We start from the raw sequence: 19,512 nt of genomic DNA on the forward strand, positions 1-19,512 counted from the left end.
GGCATGTGCATGCATCTCTCCTTACTTGAATGCAAAGCCCATCAATTCCATTCTCCCAGTTAGTAGAAGGATATGGAGGGCAGGGGAGCCCCCAATCCATCTACAGAGTACCTACACGGTCGTACCTCTGGAAGATCCCCTCTGACCCTGGCTATAGGACAGAGAATATTGTGAGCTTGATTGTGGTAGATAGAACGACGGTATAACAAGTACCTCATCATCTGATCTCCCTCTCAACCCATCCTGCATTTGTTCCAGGTTTAAATATTTCTTGCTTATTTCTCAACAGAGGCTTCCTCTCTGACTTATTTTCTTCCTTTTTTCCTGTATGTGTCCCAGTTATGAAGCACATAAGGGAGACAATAATTAGTGTCATTGTTTATTAGGGGTGGAGAGGGGCAAGGATGCTGAGGGGAATTGGGGAGCAAATAATGAATACAGGAGTGGAGAGGATGCACTAGAACTGATGTGGTGATGAATATTAACTTTTTTCAAAAACGACTGAACTATGAGAGTGTATGATATTTGAACTAAATCTCAGCAAAACTACTGGGGGGGGGGGGAAATCCTGATCTGATTAACCACGTCTACAATCCATTTCCTGTTATGCTCCGGAAGGGCAGGGATTATACCAGTCCTGTTCACTTCTGTGTCTGCCATCTAAGACGGCACTTAGCCGCTCACAATGAAAGACCAGAGTGCTATGAGAGATGGGGTGACCACTGAAAAGGGGGAGCTCAATGATGGAAGCTTCATCTTAGGGTCAATGTAGCACACTGCCCATTAAAATCAGACTTCCATCCATCATGTCCCTCATGCGCCTGTCCCTCCACTACATGCAAGCACAAAGCCCCCTGATATGGAACCAGTTGCTTTTGTAAAAGTTCATTTCCTTTGGTCTGTCTTTCCCTTGTAGCCTTCCTGCCTCTGAAACTGGCTGATCCAGCTTTTAAGTTCTCTAGTGCTGCTGAATTTCTATCCAAGAGTACTGACTCTGGTATTGCTGTAATTGGATTTGGATACCTGAGGGGGCTGGTGGTGGTAGTGATTAATACGATCTCTTGCTAGCCAAAAGACCCCAAGGTTGGTGGTTCAAGCCCATTGATCTTTCTGCAGGAGAAAAGTGGGGCAGTCCGCGTCTGTAAAGATGAATTGCCTTGGAAACCCTGTGGGGAAGTTCTCTGATTTCTCGGTCGCTTTAAGTCAGAATCAGTCCAACAGTAAGCTCTCAAATATGCATATGCATGTATATGCATATGTGTACATACATACATACTCGTATAGATATATGTGAACACACACAGACACAACTGCTAGAAGGTGGGAGAAGCGAGGAAAGATTCTTCTCCAGTCTTCCAAGGGATCAGCTCCAGTTAGTACAAACTATAGTGAGAAGATAGAGCAACTAAGCGTAGAAAGGGGACAATATAAAGTCCAGCCCTAGTTTAATTGGGTCATATTAAGAACAGGGACTTTCCTTCTCTCCAAGACTCAGTTTCCTCATTTGTAAAACGAAAGTGAAAATCACCATGACTGTACTGGGGCGTTGAATAATGCCTCTCCACCCTCCCCTCCCCCCACTACTGCACCCCCCACCTCCAAACCCACGTCCACCCAGAATCTCAAAATGTGACCTTATTGGGAAGTAGGGTCTTTGCAAATGCAATTCAGTGCATTCAGGTGAGGTCCTGCGGGATGAGGTGGGCCAATCAGAAGACCCCATTGAAGACCCAGGGATGGTCACATTTTAAAGGTGGTCACATGAAGGCAGAGGCAGAGACTGGAGCGATGCAGCTACAAACCAAGGAGCCCCAAGGAGGGCCAGAAGCTGAAAGAAGCCTGGAAGGATGCCTTTCTAGCGCTTTCAAAGGGAGCCCAGCCCTCCCAGTGCTTTCATTTCAGACTCGGGGCTCTCTCTCTGGGAGAAAACAAATTTCTGCCGTCCTCAGGCATCCAGTTGCTGATCATGTGCTATGCAGAATTAAGGGACAGGACAGGGGTGGGGGGTTTGCAGTCATGATACTTTTCCGGTTGTAGCCCTTGTACTAAAAGGCGGTCTGCACCTGCGTGCTAGTTGAGAGACAAATACGGCGGGTCGGAGCGAACACCAGCACTCGTCCTCATTTATGTTAAAGTTGAAAGATGATGGGGAAATAGATCTATGTGCATAAATGTATACATTTAGTATTAAGGTAGCAGATGGACATTGAGCCTCCACTCAAGTACTCCCTCAACATAAGAACACTTTGTTCTATTAAATTGACATTCCATGACGCTCACCTTCCCCACATTATTGCTGAAGACAAAAGGGTGCATAAGCAGATGTGAAAAAAAGCTGATAGTGCCCGGCTATCAAAAGATATAACATCTGGGGTCTTGAAGGCTTGAAGGTAAACAAGCGACCATCTATCTCAGAAGCAGCAAAGCCCACATGGAAGAAGCACTCCAGCCTGTGCGATCACGAGGTGTTGAAGGGATCAGGTTTCAAGCATCAAGAGGAAAAAAAATCCTATCATTGTGAATGAGGGGCGGTACAGATTGGGGACCCAAAGCCCATCTGTGTGCAACTGGACATCCCCTTACAGAAGAGTCGCAGGGGGGAGATGAGCCAGTCAGGGTGCAGTGAAGCAATGAGGAAACATACAACTTTCCTCTAGTTCTTAAATGTTTCCTTCCCCCACCCCCACTATCATGATCTCAATTCTACCTTATAAATCTGGCTAGACCAGAGGCTGTACACTGGTACAGATAGGAACTGGAAACACAGGGAATCCAGGACAGATAATTCCTTCAGGACCAGTGGTGAGAGTGGCGATACCGGGAGGGTGGAGGCAGGGGCAGCAGGAATTGAACTCCGTGTGACAGACCGTATTCTCCCCAGAGAAATTCAACATCTCCCGGAGCACTCTTTTCAATGTGATGGATGTGGCCCCACCCTGGAATCTGGACGTGGGGCAGACGTGACATTTGGTGATCTCGGAGTCCAGGGCATGAACAGCAATTCCGTTTCCTCCTAGCTCTTTTGGGACCGTTGTTCTTGGCACGCAGCCGCTGTGCTGTGAGGGAGGCCACACAGGATGGGGCTTGGGGGGGCCGCACTGAGAGCCAGCATCAACTTGCACGCTGAAGAAGGACGCCCTCTCCAAGTGGACCCCCCACCCCAGCCCCACTGAGTTTTGGGGTGATTTGTTCCACAGAGATATGTTAGGGAATATTCCACCAGCCGGACAGCCTTCCCCCAACTTGGCAATGCTAACAAATCAGAGTAGGTTGTATATTCCAAGCCATGACTCAATCAAGGTCCTTCCCAAGCTGGAAATGCAGTTGTTTTCAGATAAAAAAGCAAGACATCAAGGGATCAGGAGACTCAGCCTATGCCTGGGAGAGGCTGAGGTTGAAACTCAGAGGCCCGTGCTCTGGTCCTGGACTAGTCTCTCTGGGTAAATGGTCATCTTTTTCCTAAGGAACTAGGGAAAAAAAATCTCTCTGGAAAAGGCAGGTGGGCAGCGTGAAGCCACAGAATGGCAGGTGGAAACAGAGGTGCCAAGAGCAAGTACAAACTGCTTCCCCTACAAAGTACAAAGAGGGCAGGTTCTTCCCGGAGCCCAGGGGCCAACTCCCTGATTGGCTTCTCAGGAAACCATACCAGCAGCTCCAACCTGTGCCTCTGAAAATTTCCCTGCCTGCTGTACCCACATCCTCCCAGTGCTCCGGGCAAACACAAGCTTGGCTGCCTGACATCAGACAACTCTGAGGCCCGCTTGGAAGCCGTCTCTCCCACTGTCCTCCAGCGTCGACACCCCCACCCCCACCCCCCTGCTTGCAAGTTGGCACAAGTCCCATCAACTGAATGGCCTGGAAGACACCTTTCCGGAAATGGAAAGAAATCCAAGAAGCCATTGTGTCTGACTTCTCTCTGGTTAACGGGAAGACAAAGTGTTCTCTTTGAAGACAATTATTTCCTCCCTCGGGATTCAGGCTTAGACACCCAGGGCAGCCGCAGCCGCAGCCTCCCAGACAGCATTTGCAAGATGGTGTCCCTCACCTTGGTCCTTGTGTTAGTCTGGGTAGACTAGAGAAACAAATCCAGGGACACACATATGTATATATGGGAGAGGTTTGTATACAAGAGCAATTGGACATTGAGAAAACATCCCAGCCCAGTCCAGATCAAGTCCTTATGTCTGAATTAGCTCATCTGTCTGATACCAATCTACAAAGACCTCTTCAGACTCACAAAGCACATGCAATGATGCCAAATGCAGGATGATCGCAAGCCAGTGGGTGGAAAGTCTTTGGCGGGTCCAGTGGCGTTGTAAGCATCTCAGCGTTGTCAGGGATCTCTCTGTGGCTTCTCCTGCTTCCGAGGTCTGGTTGCATCCATGTGGCTTGTCTTCTGCCATGTCTCCCAGGGAGTAGCAGAGAGAGAGAGTTGTCTTCCGCCTCCAAGGAGGAAGTCCCAGATTTCCCAGAATTCTCAGAAGGCCATACCCACACAGAAGTCTCATTGGCTATCTCCAGACTGACAGCCTAGACTCCACCCCTACACTCTTAATCCTTAAATTGACACCAGATTAGGGGACTGCCACAGTCCTCACCTTTAAATCTCCCTGGAACATACAGGATCCTTCTATCAGCTGCTCCCCAAGTCCTCCATCTACTTCTTTTAGAAGAGGGCTGACATCTTTTTCTTTTTCATGATCTCTAAAGGGCCAGAGAGTAAATTGTTTAGGCTTTGTGGGCCACGGCATCTCTACCACAACTGTGCTGCTGTGGCGTGAAAGAAGCCATCGACAAGACATAGAGGCATGGGTGCGGCTGTGTTCAATGGGTGGCAGATCAGCTCTAGCCCTGGGGTGACCTCCATTCTAGGATATTTGGCTGTTGGTTGGTTGTTTGGTTGGTCGGTCGGTAGGTCGGTCTTTCCCTGCCGGCTGGAAGAAACTATCACATTGACCCAGCCCAAGTTGCACATTGCTCTGAGCCAGAGTCCAGAGGCTCGGGTGGACTGTGCTCCCTCACAATGCCACGGCCACCAAGGTCAGAGTGACCTCTGCTGTGATGAGGGGCTGTGAAGTCAGTGCTCTCTCACGGCAACCCCGGGGACAACAGACGGAAACAGTGCCGGGTCCTGTGCCTTCCTCCAGCCGTTAGCCTTGAACCCATTGCTGTCACTGCTGTGTCGCTGCAGCACACGGAAGGCCTCCCTCTCCTCTGCCCCTCTGATTGACCAAGCATGATGTCCTTCTCCAGGGGCTGGCGTCTCCGGATTCGCATGTCCAAAGAACACGTGGCTTGCCATAATTGTTTCTAAGGAACTTTCTGGTGCTGCTTCTTCCAACACGGATTTGGTTGTTCTTCTGGCATCCCACAGTACTTTGACATTTCTTCCCCCACACTGTAATTAAAGGGCACCGATTCTTCTTCAGCCGCCCGTACTCACTAGCTAACCTTCACACTTGTAGGAGATTAGCAATACCACGGCTGTGTCAGGAGCACTGTGGTCCCCAGAGTTGCGTCCTGGCTCTGTAACACTGTAGAGAGGTCTTGTGTAGCAGGTTTGCCCGATGCAACACGACATTTGATTTTTTGGCCTTGGGACGATGTAATTCAAGGATAGCTCTTCTTCAGAGAGGAAGTCACCCAGGGCTCTTAGATAGTGGGGCTCCCAGTTTGCAGATCCAAATCTGAAATGGAAAATAATATTCTTCCCTGGTCTCATATGAAATAGTAAGTTTCTTTGCCTATTCCAGCCATATTGCATTCAGAGGAGGGTCAGTTTCTTTGACTTATGGATATTTGCTTATTTTTAAAACACAAGGGTTAACCTGGATGAAACACTGATTAGAGGGAAGCTAACAGGAGTGAGAAGTCTCCGGATGTGCAGCGTGACTTTCCTGAAGCTCTGTGGCCCAGTGGCAGCATTCTGCCTGGATGGTCGAGGGGCACAGTCCACACCGTATCCCAAAGCCCCAGCCCTGTGCAGCTCACCGGCACCTAACACAGCCTTCACGGGCCTCGACCTCTCAGCTTCATTGCAGCAGTGTGCTCTTTTTACCAAACACTGTCCCCAGTGTTTTGAGAGCATTATGAGAGCGCAGGGTGGGTCCCTGGGATGCTCAGCTCTTTAGTCTGTTGTCCAAGTGACTCTTGGACAAGGAGGAAGAGGGCTTGGAGTCTGGTGTCTCAACTCTGGTTACGGGGCCATTGCTACTTTCAGAAGTCTCCCACTCACAGGGTGACATGAAAGACAAGGGCTCTGTGAACGTGAAGCTGAAAACCCCCCTCATCCAGGATCTGCATGAACTTCTTTTCACAGTTTGAATCGGGGGAGGAAAAATGGCTCTGTTGGTCTCCCTCTCGGCACAAACACGGCCCCAGTTTTGTTCAGTCCTCTGTGAGAAACCTAAAGTGTTAAACTCTGACTTTGGATGTCCAAGGTTAACTCCACGGCTCGGCATGGCTCAGGTCACCCATTTCAGCCCCTCTGCAGAAGTGAGCAGGAGGCTGAGGCTGCCAGAGTAGTCCTGGCCCAGCAGGCACCCGCTCTGACCTCGGGACTGCCCCCCAGTGCCTTTTACACATTTGCTGTGACAGATCATAGCTCAGGGCTCTCTGCACCTCCTGTGGAACCCTGGTAGGCTCATGGGTTCATGGTTGGACTGCTACCTACAAGGTCAGCAGTTCAAAACCACCTCAGGAGAAAGATGAGTCTATCTACCCCCATAAAGAATTACAGTCTCAGAAACCTACAGAGGCAATTCCAGTCTGTCCTGTTGGGTCACTATAATTAGGAATTCTCTTGATGGAAGTTGAGGAGTTTGGGGTCTTCTTCTTCCTCTTCTTCTTCTTTTGATTTTATGACCCCTAACTTTTAATATTGGTGAAAAACTCTCTTCTGAGGCGACTGCCTCCTGGAATCCTGTGTTCGCTACACTCCAACGGTGTATTTATTTCCCTTGCTGTTAGTCAGTCACAAGCAGGAAGCAGAAAGAAAAAGCCCAAATAACGGGGCTGGTGCCGTCCAAGTGCTGGAAGCACGCCTGTCTTTGTAACAGCGGCTCTGCCAGACACAGGTGAGCTATGGGCGCGCAGAAGATGGACTGAAAACTGGAGAGGGTAAGGCACCTCGAGTGTTTTTCCAGGCCGGTGGGCTTCTCCACACCCATCCGCAAGGACAGCCCCTCAGTAGAGCCAGGATGACTTCAACTAGCAACCATCTTTGCATTGGGTTTCGTAAATAACCTCAGAAGATTCCGAGATCCTACCGGTACTTTTCTTTCCTAGCCCGAGACCAGCACCCACGAGTTTCCTTATTCACATAGCCGCACCATATTCCAGCCCACATGCCTGCAGGCGACATGTTCCATACAGTGGGATCTTACAGACGCAAGCCCGCTGGACTGGAGGACCTGGGGGAAAACCATTGTGATTTTCCTTAAAAAAAAAAAGTTGGGGAGGACGATACAACAACTTTCTGATCCATCACAAGGATCACGTGTCGCACGAAAGTGGAAATGTGACAGGTGTGACGGATCAATCTGGGATTAGGAGACACTGATGTCCCTTTGTTTTCAGGGGGAGGCTTGAGCCACGCGACATAGCCAGATTTCCCCAGCTCTGGACTATGAGGAAACGGAGTTTTTTTGTTCTCAAAAGTCAGCGGGGAGGGGTGGCTCAGGGGTAGGACTCCTGCCTTCCACGTGGGAGATGCGGGTTGGTCCCCACCTGCTGTACCCCAAGCACAGCCGCTCCCTGTCTGCCCGTGGAAGCCGATGTGCTGTGATGAACATTTCCGCGGGCTTCCACACCAAGATGAGGCAGGAAGGACAGCCGGACACGCTACATCCCAAGACCAGCGCCTGAAGAACCCAATGCATCTCAAGGGTCAGATGGCGCTGGACACCGCGAGTAGCCGCGAGTCAGGAGACGGCTCCCCAGCAGCTCACAACGGCAACTTGAACCCCGACCGCTTTCACACACATTTCACCACAATGTCCTTTCTGACAAGACCCTTACACAAAAGCTCGTGGCAAAAGAGTATAAACGCGCTCACGCTCCCTGCCAGTAGTCCACCCGACTCATCGCAACCCTACAGGGCAGGGCAGAGCTGCCTCTTTGGATTTCCCAGATGTCTGGAAAGCCTCATCTTTCTTCCCTAGAACAATACAGGAGGAGGGTTGAAATAGGGCTGGGGTGGGATCTCCTCAACCCTCCCCCACTCCACTGGGACCAACACTCCCAGGATCCAGGCGCACAATGTGGAATCCCCGCCTTGACCGAGAAAACCTGTGGGGCTCTGGCAGGCTGAGTTCCGTTCCCACTCCTCCTCTGGCCTCGCAGCCCCTCGGCCTTCCACCCCCTCTGCAGAGACGCTTATGCACGACCAGGAAAACAAAGCTGGTAGCTGTCACTAACCGCAGCCGAAGCCAGCTGGGCCCCTCGGCTGGAAAAGCATTACCTAATGGCCAGGCTGTACAAACAGTGGTGGGCTTCACGTACAGTCACGGAGCTCTGTCCTGCAAATGCTCCTGCGAGCAGAGTACTGAAGGGTCTTGGGAGTAGGAGGGGCGGAGAGCAACAATTTCCTGCTCAAGGGGCCCCAAAGCTATGGGCAGAACACAGTTGAAAATGAGTCTTAAAGGGTCTACTTTTTCCCTAAAAGGTGGCAAAGTGAGCAGTAGTCTCAACGTAACCGTTAACTTCTTTCTCCAGCAGTATTTCCACCAAATTGGGTTTCCAATAATCAGCTTACACGCACATGCACCAACATGCTAGTGTAGGGAAGCCGCCCTAAATCACAAGCCAGGCTCGCCTGCCACAAGGAATTCTCAGGGAGCTAGCAAAGCCTGCTCCATTTCACGAGTCAGCTTTGCTGGCTAAGGGATGAGGTTCTGATAGGATGCAGGACAACCTAGGCTTGTGTCCCTTCAGAAGGACTCTTTCAACTCAGATATATGACCGAGAAGCCACTGTGGACCAGGCAGGCATAACATGGGACCAAGAGCCAATAAGACAAACTGAACTCTTCTCTCATTGATTGTCCATTCTGCTGAGGTCGACAGAAAAGCCACTCGACAAAAGGTTAACAAACAGGGATGGGTGTGATGAAGGAATCCAACAAGCGGCTAAGTCAGGAATTAGAGCAGAGTTGAGGAGTGGCTCGCTGAAGTGACATCTGAGCAGATACTGAACTTGATCGGACTCCGAGTGACCTCAAGTATAACAGAATGAAACACCGCCCTGTCCTGCACAGGCTCACAATCACTGCAGTTTGAGCCCTGCACGGTTATAGGCACTGTGCAAATCCACCTTGTTCATCCTCTAGTTTGCCAAGCATGATGCCCTTCTCCAGGGGTTGGGCCTGACTGCTGCCACGGGTGAAGTCAGTGAGAGGAGGTCTCACCAGCCTCTCTCCACAGGAACGTTTTGCCTGTGGTCACACAAAGGACAAGGGTTCTCAGCCAGAACCTACCAAGTCTCTCTCAGGTGGGAACATCTAGAAATCTGCTCCCTCCAGCCGTGGACCCTCCAGCACGGTTTTAGTCACCATGAGTCAGAATTGGCATTCAACCACAACATATAGACTATGTGTGCACGTGTGTTTGCATGAGGGGATTCAAAAGTTCATAGACAGATAGCATTGAAAGATCGCTGAACATTCCCAGGAGCTTTCTGAAGGTCCTTTGTATGTACCCATTCATTCAAAAATCCCCCGAGAAGAGGTAAGTAGGTCTCCACTTTCCTTAAATCTTCACTGGGAGATGTAAGCTCACCCAGCTAGAGGAGTCCGGGTGCTACAGAGGCCTATAGTGTTAGGGCTGTCATCCCAGGGGACCCAACAATCCCAATCTTCCTCAGTGTGGGTGGCAACATCATCCTTCACTCAGAGCCTAACACCCAAACTCACCTCCCAAGACTGGTCTTCACACAGCCTCCAGCCCGCCCCTGACACCCTCCGGTTCCTGTGTAAGCTTCGTCACTAAGCCTGTACTGCACATGCTCTCAGCCAGCCTCCGGGGGAGGTGCACTTCTGTGGCACAGTGGGCTATGAGTTTAAAACCACCAGGTGCTCCTTGGGAGAGAGGCTTTCTACTCTCGTAAAGAGAAACCGCCTCAGCATCTCACCGCGGCCCTTCTACCTGGTCCTACAGGGTGACTATGAGTCGGCACTGACTTGATGGCAGTGAGTTTGATAGCTAGACTATTTATTCTGGAGCCAGACCACTGCACTGGGATTTGGCACAATCCCTTCACAATCCTGTGCACCAATATGGGTAGCCCCGGTGTCTTTTTGTTGAAGAGCTAAAGGCATTTCAAAGGGTTCAATCCTAAGGTTACTCGGCAACATGACTTAAAGGGACCTAAAGAGTCCCTCTCCCCCTGTGAAAGAAGTGAGCTGCTCTTGGTGGAACTATTGTGTGTACACACGGGTCAGCCGTCTGCTCTGCTCCCTGGCGCAGCCTGAACTCTCAGTCTTGCTTTCCTGCAAACTGAGCCAACATCTGGAAGACACGTGGGGGACGATCGTTAAATTCTCTCTCCCATCCCCTAGCCCCCAAATCAGGAAAAGGAGATAAGCAAAGACCACTCTCCCGGATTTTTTTCTCAGGCTCCTGGAAAATCTGTGCAATCTAAGAGCAATATTTTCCTTTTATTTTAATTTCAACCACAGTAATCACATGGTTAAAAAAATAATAGCCCCCTGCTGTACAACTCCCCACACTGTGCTCTGTTCTGCAGGGCAACCGTGCTTCCCCATGCCTGCTTACGTTTCTCTCTCTGATTGCTTCCATATCCCTACACGCATGCCAATGCTGCTACTCCTTAGTGTAGCAGAGTTAGACGTTATCTGCTGAATTCCTGCCAGGATACAGGAGACTTAATCTCACTTAGGTGTGGCCCCTTCTCAATCCTAATTTTGACACCTAAATCATTCCTCTTGGTGCCATTTTGATAGGTAAAATATTATTTTTAGTAAATGAAGGTTTCCTCATTTCTTTATTTGACAGGTAACTCATTAGTTTCAGTTTCGGAATGGTCCTCAGTTCTGGAGTGCATCACAATCACCTGCAGGGCTTGCTCAAACACAGACTGCTCCGTTCCACTCCCAGAGTTTCTGATTCAGTGGGTGTGGTGCAGAGCCTGAGAATCTGTATTTTTAAATCAAGTTTCCATTGATGTTGATGCGGCTGGTGTGGGCCTTACACATGAAGAAACTATTTTTGTTGGCTACCTCAATTTTAATAATAAAGAGCTTCTTCCTTTGGTTAATTTAGCCATATGTATGGTTCAACGATTTAAAACACAAAAATATCACAAAAACGCCTGCCAGTTCTACCTTTACCTCCATATAGTACAATTTAATGCCATGTGGAGTCTACCCTAAGTAGAGCTCTGTTCTGGCCTGGCTGGCAATGCTGAAAATCAGCACTGTGCTTTCATCCTCACAGCTGCTAATTATTGGTCACAGTAGCGCCTAAATGAGGTCAGGACTGTGTACCCTTCTCCACAGTTCCAGAGTTAAAATTCCAGAATGCTCAACTTCTTCTCTTTCAGGGAGAATGTTCCTTTGACTAAGGTCATATAAACACGACTTCCTTAGACTCATCCAATCCCACTGTGTTTTCTTTTACATGTAAAACATGACACATTGAACATATTTCTATTTTTCCTGGAGTTTTTGATTGCCTTTCTTTTTGCACACACAGAAAAAAATGCATTAAGTTTGCACAGTATCCTATGTATTTTTTCAGTTTCTACTCATTCACCAGTTGCTTAACTTCATTTTTCTTACTCATTGATCTTCTGTTCTCAGTTGGATCCGTTTTTTTCTCGCCTGCTGCAGTTGTGATCCTGGAACTTCTTGACACTGGAGTTTAGAGGGTCAGTTCCACAGTTTCTCCTACATCACACTGCACTCTTTATTGCTGCCAGTCTTGTTTTATCAGAAATTGCATCTCAGGTAAATTTCTTGGGAGGTTACTAGGGCAGTAAACTGTGAGTCCTAGTTTTTCTGAAAAACTGACGTTACAAGAGGAAATGACAAGAGATGTACTAGAAGAAAATATCCCAAAGTTAAAAAGAAACATATCACATTTCAACCTCATACTTAACCTCAATAAAATCCCAATTTCAAAATTACCATATATACTCGAGTATAGGCAAACCCAAATATTAACTGCAGGACCTAATTTTATCACACAAATTGCATAAAAATGTGCTAGAAAACTTTGCTTATACACGAGTATATACGGTACATACATTCAACAAGACCTTTTGGAACCCTATTACATACCATCTTGTTCCTAATCTCCATGGTGGGAAGTTAGTGGGCTACGCAGTCTCTTATTCCATAATGAGCTCAAGTGAGTTTTCTAGGACAACTGGGAATTTTCCTTTAGTCTTTGGAGCATGGACATTTCAAGATCTTTCAGAATTATTCTGCTTGTGAGCTGATGGGCCCTTATAACTGAACATTAGAAACACTGGTGATGTAAGGTTACCAGTTGGGCTGCGATCCCCATGGTCAGCAGTTCGAAACCACCAGCAGCTCTGCAGGAGAAAGACTGGGCTTTCTACTCCCATAAACAGTTACAATCTTGGAAACCCACAGGGCGTTACTATGAGTCATCATTGACTTGATGACAAAATGAGGGAGACTTTATAACTGCAAACAGTTCTCTCTCTTACAAACAGGGACATTTTCTCCTATTACATCTCTTACAATTCCCTCCCCTGCTTCTCTTCTGGTATTGCTCTTATTTGGAGGTGGTACCTTAGATCGATCCTTTGGCTCTCTGTTCTTTTCACTTGTCTCTGTCCTTCCACACTCCTCACTAGATTTCTTAGCCTTATCTTTGAATTCTTCCACTGGACTCAGTAACCATACCCTTAATTTTTAAGAACCTCTTTCTTAATGTTAGGAGTCTTCAGTCTAAGAACAAACAATTTTCTAACGGATGGAAGATGTTTTTTTCTCTTCTATCTCCCTGAAATATCACTTTTCCTTCTGAGTTATCATTCTGTTACTTTATCTTGGTCTTTCTCTTTCATGCACCGCATTTTCCTTCAAAACACAGGTTTCTGGGACTGTCCACTTGTATGTACGAATGAGGGAAGAGGCAGATTAGGAAATATGTGGATGTGTTTGGGTGGGTGGTAGGCAACAGAGCACCTTTGTACTCCGGGCCATTGAGTCCCTGTTGATGCATAGAAGCCCTGCAGGCAGGGTAGGACTCCCGGGAGTTTCCAAGAACACAACTCTTTAGGAAGTAGAAAGCCCCGTCTTTCTCTTGTGGAGCGGCTGGCGGTTTCCAATGGCATAGCTTGAGGATCGCAGTATAATTCGCAACTATGACACCACCAGCTCCCTTCCCACCCCCAGCCCCACCCCTCTTACTGGAGGCTCCAAATGCTGGAAGGAAGGCTTTCCTCTGGGAACCAGATTACCAACACCAGCGGTTCTCAACCTGTGGGTCGTGGCCCCTTGGGGGGGTTGAACGACACTTTCACAAGGGTCGCCTAAGACCATCAGAAAATACATATTTCCTATGGTCTTAGGAATGAGATACCCGCCCCTGTATCCGTCTCCGGGTGGGTCCACCCACATGAAGATGACATCATTGTGCCAACCCCGTCATATACACCCTGTACAAATACAGGTGTAAGTGATGGGGTTGGCACCATAATGTGCTTATGTGGACCAGTCACATGTGTAGAAAGCAGCTGCTGTGTTGAAAGCAGCTACTCTATTAAAAGCAGCTGCTGTGTTGAAAGCAGCTACTCTATTAAAAGCAGCTACTGTGTTGAAAGCAGCAGTATTGGAGGTAAAATGACACTTAATGAATTATAATTACTGGGTAAATTCTTTAATTAATGCTCTAATCACTATTGCTTTAATCATGTTCAATTTGTAACAATGAAAATACATCCTGCAGATAAGATAGTTACATTACGATACACAACAGTAGCAAAATGACAGTGATGAAGCAGCAAAGAAAATAATGTTATGGTGGAGTCACCACCACGTGAGGACCTGTATGAAAGGGCGGTGGCATTAGGAAGGCTGAGAACCACTGACCTACACTATCCTATGTCGCTCATTTACTCAACTACAAGTCATCAACTTCCCGAGGGTTCTTCAGAGGAGAAAACGCCTGGCTGCTTGGCATTCTGTGTGCTGCAAGCCATAGGCGTGGCACAGGGTGGGAGTCAACTCTTCCCTTCCTAAGGTCCGCTATCACCACTCCTCATTTTCAGTGTCACATCTCACTTTTGTCCTGACTGGTCCCAATAAGTCTCTGGTTCCAAGGGTAGAGGTAATCTGGTCTCCCTCAGCCACTCTGAGCTTCACCCATCAGCACTCTTCCATCTCATCTGAGTGGGGGGTTACATGTCAATCATTGTGATTGGTTCCTCCCTTCTCCTCCCACCTTCTGCTTCCCCTCCTGGTATTGCTACTCTCATGATTGGTTCTGAGGTGTTTACCTGTCCTGGATTCCCTGTGTTTCCAGATCTTATCTGTACCTGTGTACATGCTCTCGCCTAGCCAGATTTGTAAGGTAGAATTAGGGTCATGATAGTGGGGGGGGCAGGAAGCATTAAAGAACTAGAGGAAAGCTGTATGATTCATCTGTGTTATACTGCACCCTGATCGCCTCGTCTCTTCCTTGTGACCCTTCTATAAGGGAATGTCCATTTGCCTACAGATGGGCTTTGGGTCTCCACTTGGCCCACCCCCCTCATTCACAGCGACAGGATTTTTTGTTCTGACCTGATTCTTCTGGGCGATCTTTTGTCCCTTCTTCCAGCGGAGCACTGGCATCAGGGCGGGCAGCTCCTTCTCCTCCGTTCCGGTCACATGCTCGCCGAGGCTGTAGGCTGCTTCGAACACAATCGGACTGATGACGTCCTGCACTCTCCTCTGAAATAACAAACAGACACGCGCATGAGCAGAGCAGCTCCCAGTTGCCAAAAACCTTCCCCAGTAACTGCCTCGTCGGGTCTCACAGCCACCAGGTGCGGCGGGGTTTTATTCTGCTCCTGTGTTTGATGAGGTCACTGAGGACTAAAGCAGGGAACGTCCAGACCTAGGCCAGTCTGTTAAGAAGTGGGGGCTTTTCCACTGCACCGTGCGTGGGGCTGCATCTTCTTCTTCCTAGCATATGGAAGACATTATTTTACTCATCTTCCAAATATTCCTCTAAGTTGGCAGGCAGGAGAGCTGCTGCACTCATGTTGCGAGGCTAGCCCCTCGCATGCGTAGCTCCGCAATGATCAAAGCTCCTTTGCATTGAGATCAATAAATAGGAACCCCATGATCAGTTCAGGGCACTCAAATGACGTGGAAGGGCTCTGCACCTCCCCAGAGGCAATCGCTGGAAGCCTTGTCCCTTTGGAACCCAAGGGAAGGAAAGGAGGAAGGTCACTGGGAAAGGAGGGGGCAGGAAGAAACGCTGTACTGAGTCGTGTGCTAAGTCTTCCCAAGGGAGGGGAAACACTCCCCCCTCCACCAACTTACCCCCCCTCCCATTCCAGGCCCCGTGTGCTGGGCCTCACCATCCTCACTGTGTGGGAAAGGGCAACCGAGGTACTACATCTCAATAGGCATGTGGTTGATAAGGACTTTGGGCGATATCTGTTCAAGCCCAGAGGTTCAGACATCTCAAGACAGGTGTGGCTTTCGCCTCAGGACTCCGGGCTTCTACCCTCCACAAGAAAGACGAGTCAGAAACCTGGGAACCAAACTCTGGACCCGCCACCTCCCTGGGATGTACTGCTCCAAATGCGCCCATAGTCAAGTTCTCCGAGGCCTTGTCAATGGAGCAGGGCACGCTGACAGGTCCCCACTGCGACCCACTGTTCTCCAGAGAGACAGGGAGGGGCCAGCAACGAAGTGGAGTGAGCGAGAAGGCGGGGTGGGCAGGGGGGCAGAGGCCACCACACCCCATGAGAACGGAATCAAGGCCCTTATTTCTGTGTGAAGAGCCAGGCTGGTGGAATAAAGGGGGCATTTGAATCTTGTGTTTCGAACAACCGAAAGTTCTAACAGCCTCTAAACCTTCCTAATGACAAGGCCCTTTCATACAGTTCCTCACGTGGTGGCGACCCCTGCCCCCAACCATAAAGTTATTTTCATTGCTACTTCATCACTATTATTTTGCTATTGTTATGAATTGGGTGACCCCTGTGAAAGGGTCGTTTGAACCCCCAAAGGGTCACAACCCCCAGGATGAGAACCGCTGCTTTAAAGGTATCTGGGGCAGTGTTTGCTGCCCCTTCTTCCTGACGCCCAGCCCCCTCTCCAGGAGCAGACCCACCCGGCTCGGTCACTGTCCACCCTTGGCAGATGCAGACAGAGGACAGCTCAGTACACGCTGTGTTTTGCTTAGCCTGCGTCCAGGAGAAGGCTCTGTGACCGCCCAAAGAGCTCTATGAGCTTCTTTCAATTGCCAACGTGGAACAACACCATCCGGATGCCCTTACAGATGGACACCCAAACTCAGAGCTCTTATCAGAAGCAGATCAGTAGCCATTAACCAACCCTGCAGCCATGTACCCCCACAAGAGCTCCGCAAACCCCAGCTCCAAGCCAGGAGCCCAGGGACTGACAGATGATTCGCATTTGTGTTCGGGAAACATTCAATGGGGAAGAGATTCTATGCCGGAGCGTAAATTCAAGAGGGGGGGGTGGTGTCTGGGTAATCTGTGGTCATGAAACATTCCTGAGCTCTAGACGTGAAGAATCAACTTCGACTGTTCTGTCCTTTCAGGAATAGACAGTTGCCTACCTGGGACCTGAAGCCACTTGCTGCTCAGGACGTAAAGCCTCTAGCCTGGATCAAGAGTAGTAAAGGCATGACATTTTTATGTTTTTATCAGTGGATTCTTTAGAGGTTCTGTAAACTTATCTCAACGATCTTAAGTTTGTTCATTTAAATCCTTCTCATCAAAGTAAGCCAAATATCAAGTTATTATTCTTGGTAAGGGTGGAGGATGTACACAGAAACAAATAAACATTTCCTGGTCACCCATGATATTCCAATATAGAAGATTAAAGAAGAATCGATGCACTTGAACTACGGTGTTGGCAAAGAATACTGAGAGCTACATGAACTGCCAAAAGAACAAATGGGTCTGCTTGGAAGAAGTACAGTCAGAATGCTCCGTAGAGGCAAGGATGGTGAGACTGACTCTTATGTGCTTCGGACATGTAATTAGGAAGACAGTTCCCTGGGAAAGAGCCTCACAGAGCACAAGGGCAATGAAGAAGAGCAAGGGCCTTGATGAGACTGCTCGACACAGTGGCTGCACCAATGCTCTCAGACGTAACAATTGTGAGGATTAGCACAGGACTGGGCAATGTTTCACTCCCTTGGTGGTCCCTGACATAACACAGCAGTGGGATTCCACCGGATGGCCGAAACAGTTAAATGCTCAGCGACCAGCTAAAAGGTGATCAGTTCAAAGGCATCCAGAAGCGCCTCAGAAGATAGGGTTGATGACCTGTTTCTGAAAGGTCACAGCTTTGAAATCCTCTGTATATATATAGAGTTAGAGTTGACTCAATCAAGGGTCACTCCCTCCCTCCCTCCCTCACTGTTCACTCACTCAGTCACTTACTTCAACCATTCCAGATTCTGGGTCAAGCTCTCCATAGACAGTATTTTAATTAATTGTCATACAATTTGAGCTAATTGATATATTATTACCTTCATTCTACAGACAAGGAAACAGTTCAAGGAAAGCTCAAATAAATTACGTTCTCTCCCCCAAGTATGTCCTCTCCTATAGGGCTACTATGAGGCAGCATCAAATGGATGGCAGTGAGTTTGTTTTTGTTTTTTTCTTTCCCCCAAAGTAAATGGTGAAAGCAGAATATTTCTTAAATCCCAAAACACAACTACTTCAAGTCCACTAAATTCTACTACTTAAAAAGCATTCCAGCAGATGGACTTTGGGCCTCTACTTAAACCTTACCTCAGTACAAGAATGGTTTGTTCTGATAATGTGGCACTGTATGATACTCACCGTCCTGACACAACACTGAAGACAAAATGGGTGCAAAAGCAAATGGGGTGAAGAAAGCTGATGGTTTCTGGCTATTAGAATATACAGCATCTGGGGTCTTAAACAAGCAGCTATCAAGCAGGGAAGCAACAAGGTCCACATGGAAGAATCACACCAGCCTGTGTGATCATAGGTGTCAAAGGGAATAGGTATCAGAAGTTCAAAACCAAGCAATCAAAATGACATGAAGGAGCAAGGACAAAGTGGAGACCCACAACCCACCTGCAAGATAATTGGACAGTCCCTCACAGTAGGGCCATACAGAAGGGATGATATATCCATGATGAAACACATAAATATCCTCTAGTTCTTTAATATTTACTTCCCTTACTATTATGGTCATTGTTTTACCACATTAGTCTTATTGGACCTGCATATGTTCATTTGCATAATTAAGATCCTTTGATGTATGAAAGCCAAGATAGATAACCCTTCAGAAACAGTAATGGGAGTAATGATTCCCTGCAGGTACAGGAAGGGGGCAGGGGGAGCTGATAACAATGATGACTGTATAACCCTACTGGAGGGGAATGAATAACAGAATTATAGGTGAATGGATACTTTAGATGGTGTAAGATATAGCTAATATCCATCTATCTATCTATCTATCTATCTATCTATCTATCTGTCTATTATCTATCTATAAGGGCATATCCCCCAAAAAATCCTGCTATTTTTAAAAGCTATGTATTAAAATTATTTTATAAAGCAACCTTATCACCTACAAAGTACTCTCCATTACATTTAATATATTTGTGAAATCTGTGATTCCATTATTGGAAACATTTTTTCAAACTCATCCGTTTGGATGGCAAACAGCACCTCCCTCATTTTTTTCTTCACCACTTCTGTGTCATCAAATCACTGTCTTTTCATGTCCCTCTTCATGTCCCATTTGAAGAAACAAAAAGAAGTCACATGGAGTGAGGTTGGGTGAGTACGGTGCATCGGGCAAGAGAGGCATTCTGTTTTTTGTCAAAAACTGGCTCACTGAGATAGGCGCATGAGCAAGTGGATTGTTGTGGTGGAAAACCCAGTTTCCTGTCTGCCATAAGCCTGGCCTTTTTTTGTTGCAACTGGTAGGCAACAATCTTTTCAGACCTCTAAACAGAAAGCTTGACTAACAGTCTGACCTGGTAGAACAAACTCCAAATGCACTATCTGCCTCACATAAAAAAAAAATGAGCATCACCTTGATCTTTCATTTCATTTAACAAGCTAGTTTGGGCAAGGTGATGATGGCATCTTCCACTGGTGTCTTCTCACCAGTAATGACCTTGGGAAAAAGCCCCCATCACTTCGGGGCTCTTCTTTCAAAGCACAGCATGTTTTTAGTCAATGCTCTTTTTCCTGGTCAGTCGGAATCTGAGGCACAAATTTTATAGCGACCCTTATCACTCCCAAATCTTTCATTAAAATTCACTGTACTGAGCTCCAAGC

General features: G+C 47.8%; 1 protein-coding gene across 1 annotated transcript in view; it reads right to left on the minus strand.

Annotated features, from left to right (window-relative positions):
- Positions 1-19,512, minus strand: part of ITGA9 (integrin subunit alpha 9) — a 367,262-nt gene that overhangs the window by 156,914 nt on the left and 190,836 nt on the right. Inside the window, exon 16 of the mRNA XM_075547054.1 lies at positions 14,777-14,926. Coding sequence (XP_075403169.1) covers positions 14,777-14,926 — 150 coding nt within the window. The remainder of the gene's footprint in view (positions 1-14,776; positions 14,927-19,512) is intronic.

The sequence above is a fragment of the Tenrec ecaudatus genome, chromosome 4, assembly GCF_050624435.1.
Source record: "Tenrec ecaudatus isolate mTenEca1 chromosome 4, mTenEca1.hap1, whole genome shotgun sequence".
NCBI classification, from domain to species: Eukaryota; Metazoa; Chordata; class Mammalia; order Afrosoricida; family Tenrecidae; genus Tenrec; species Tenrec ecaudatus.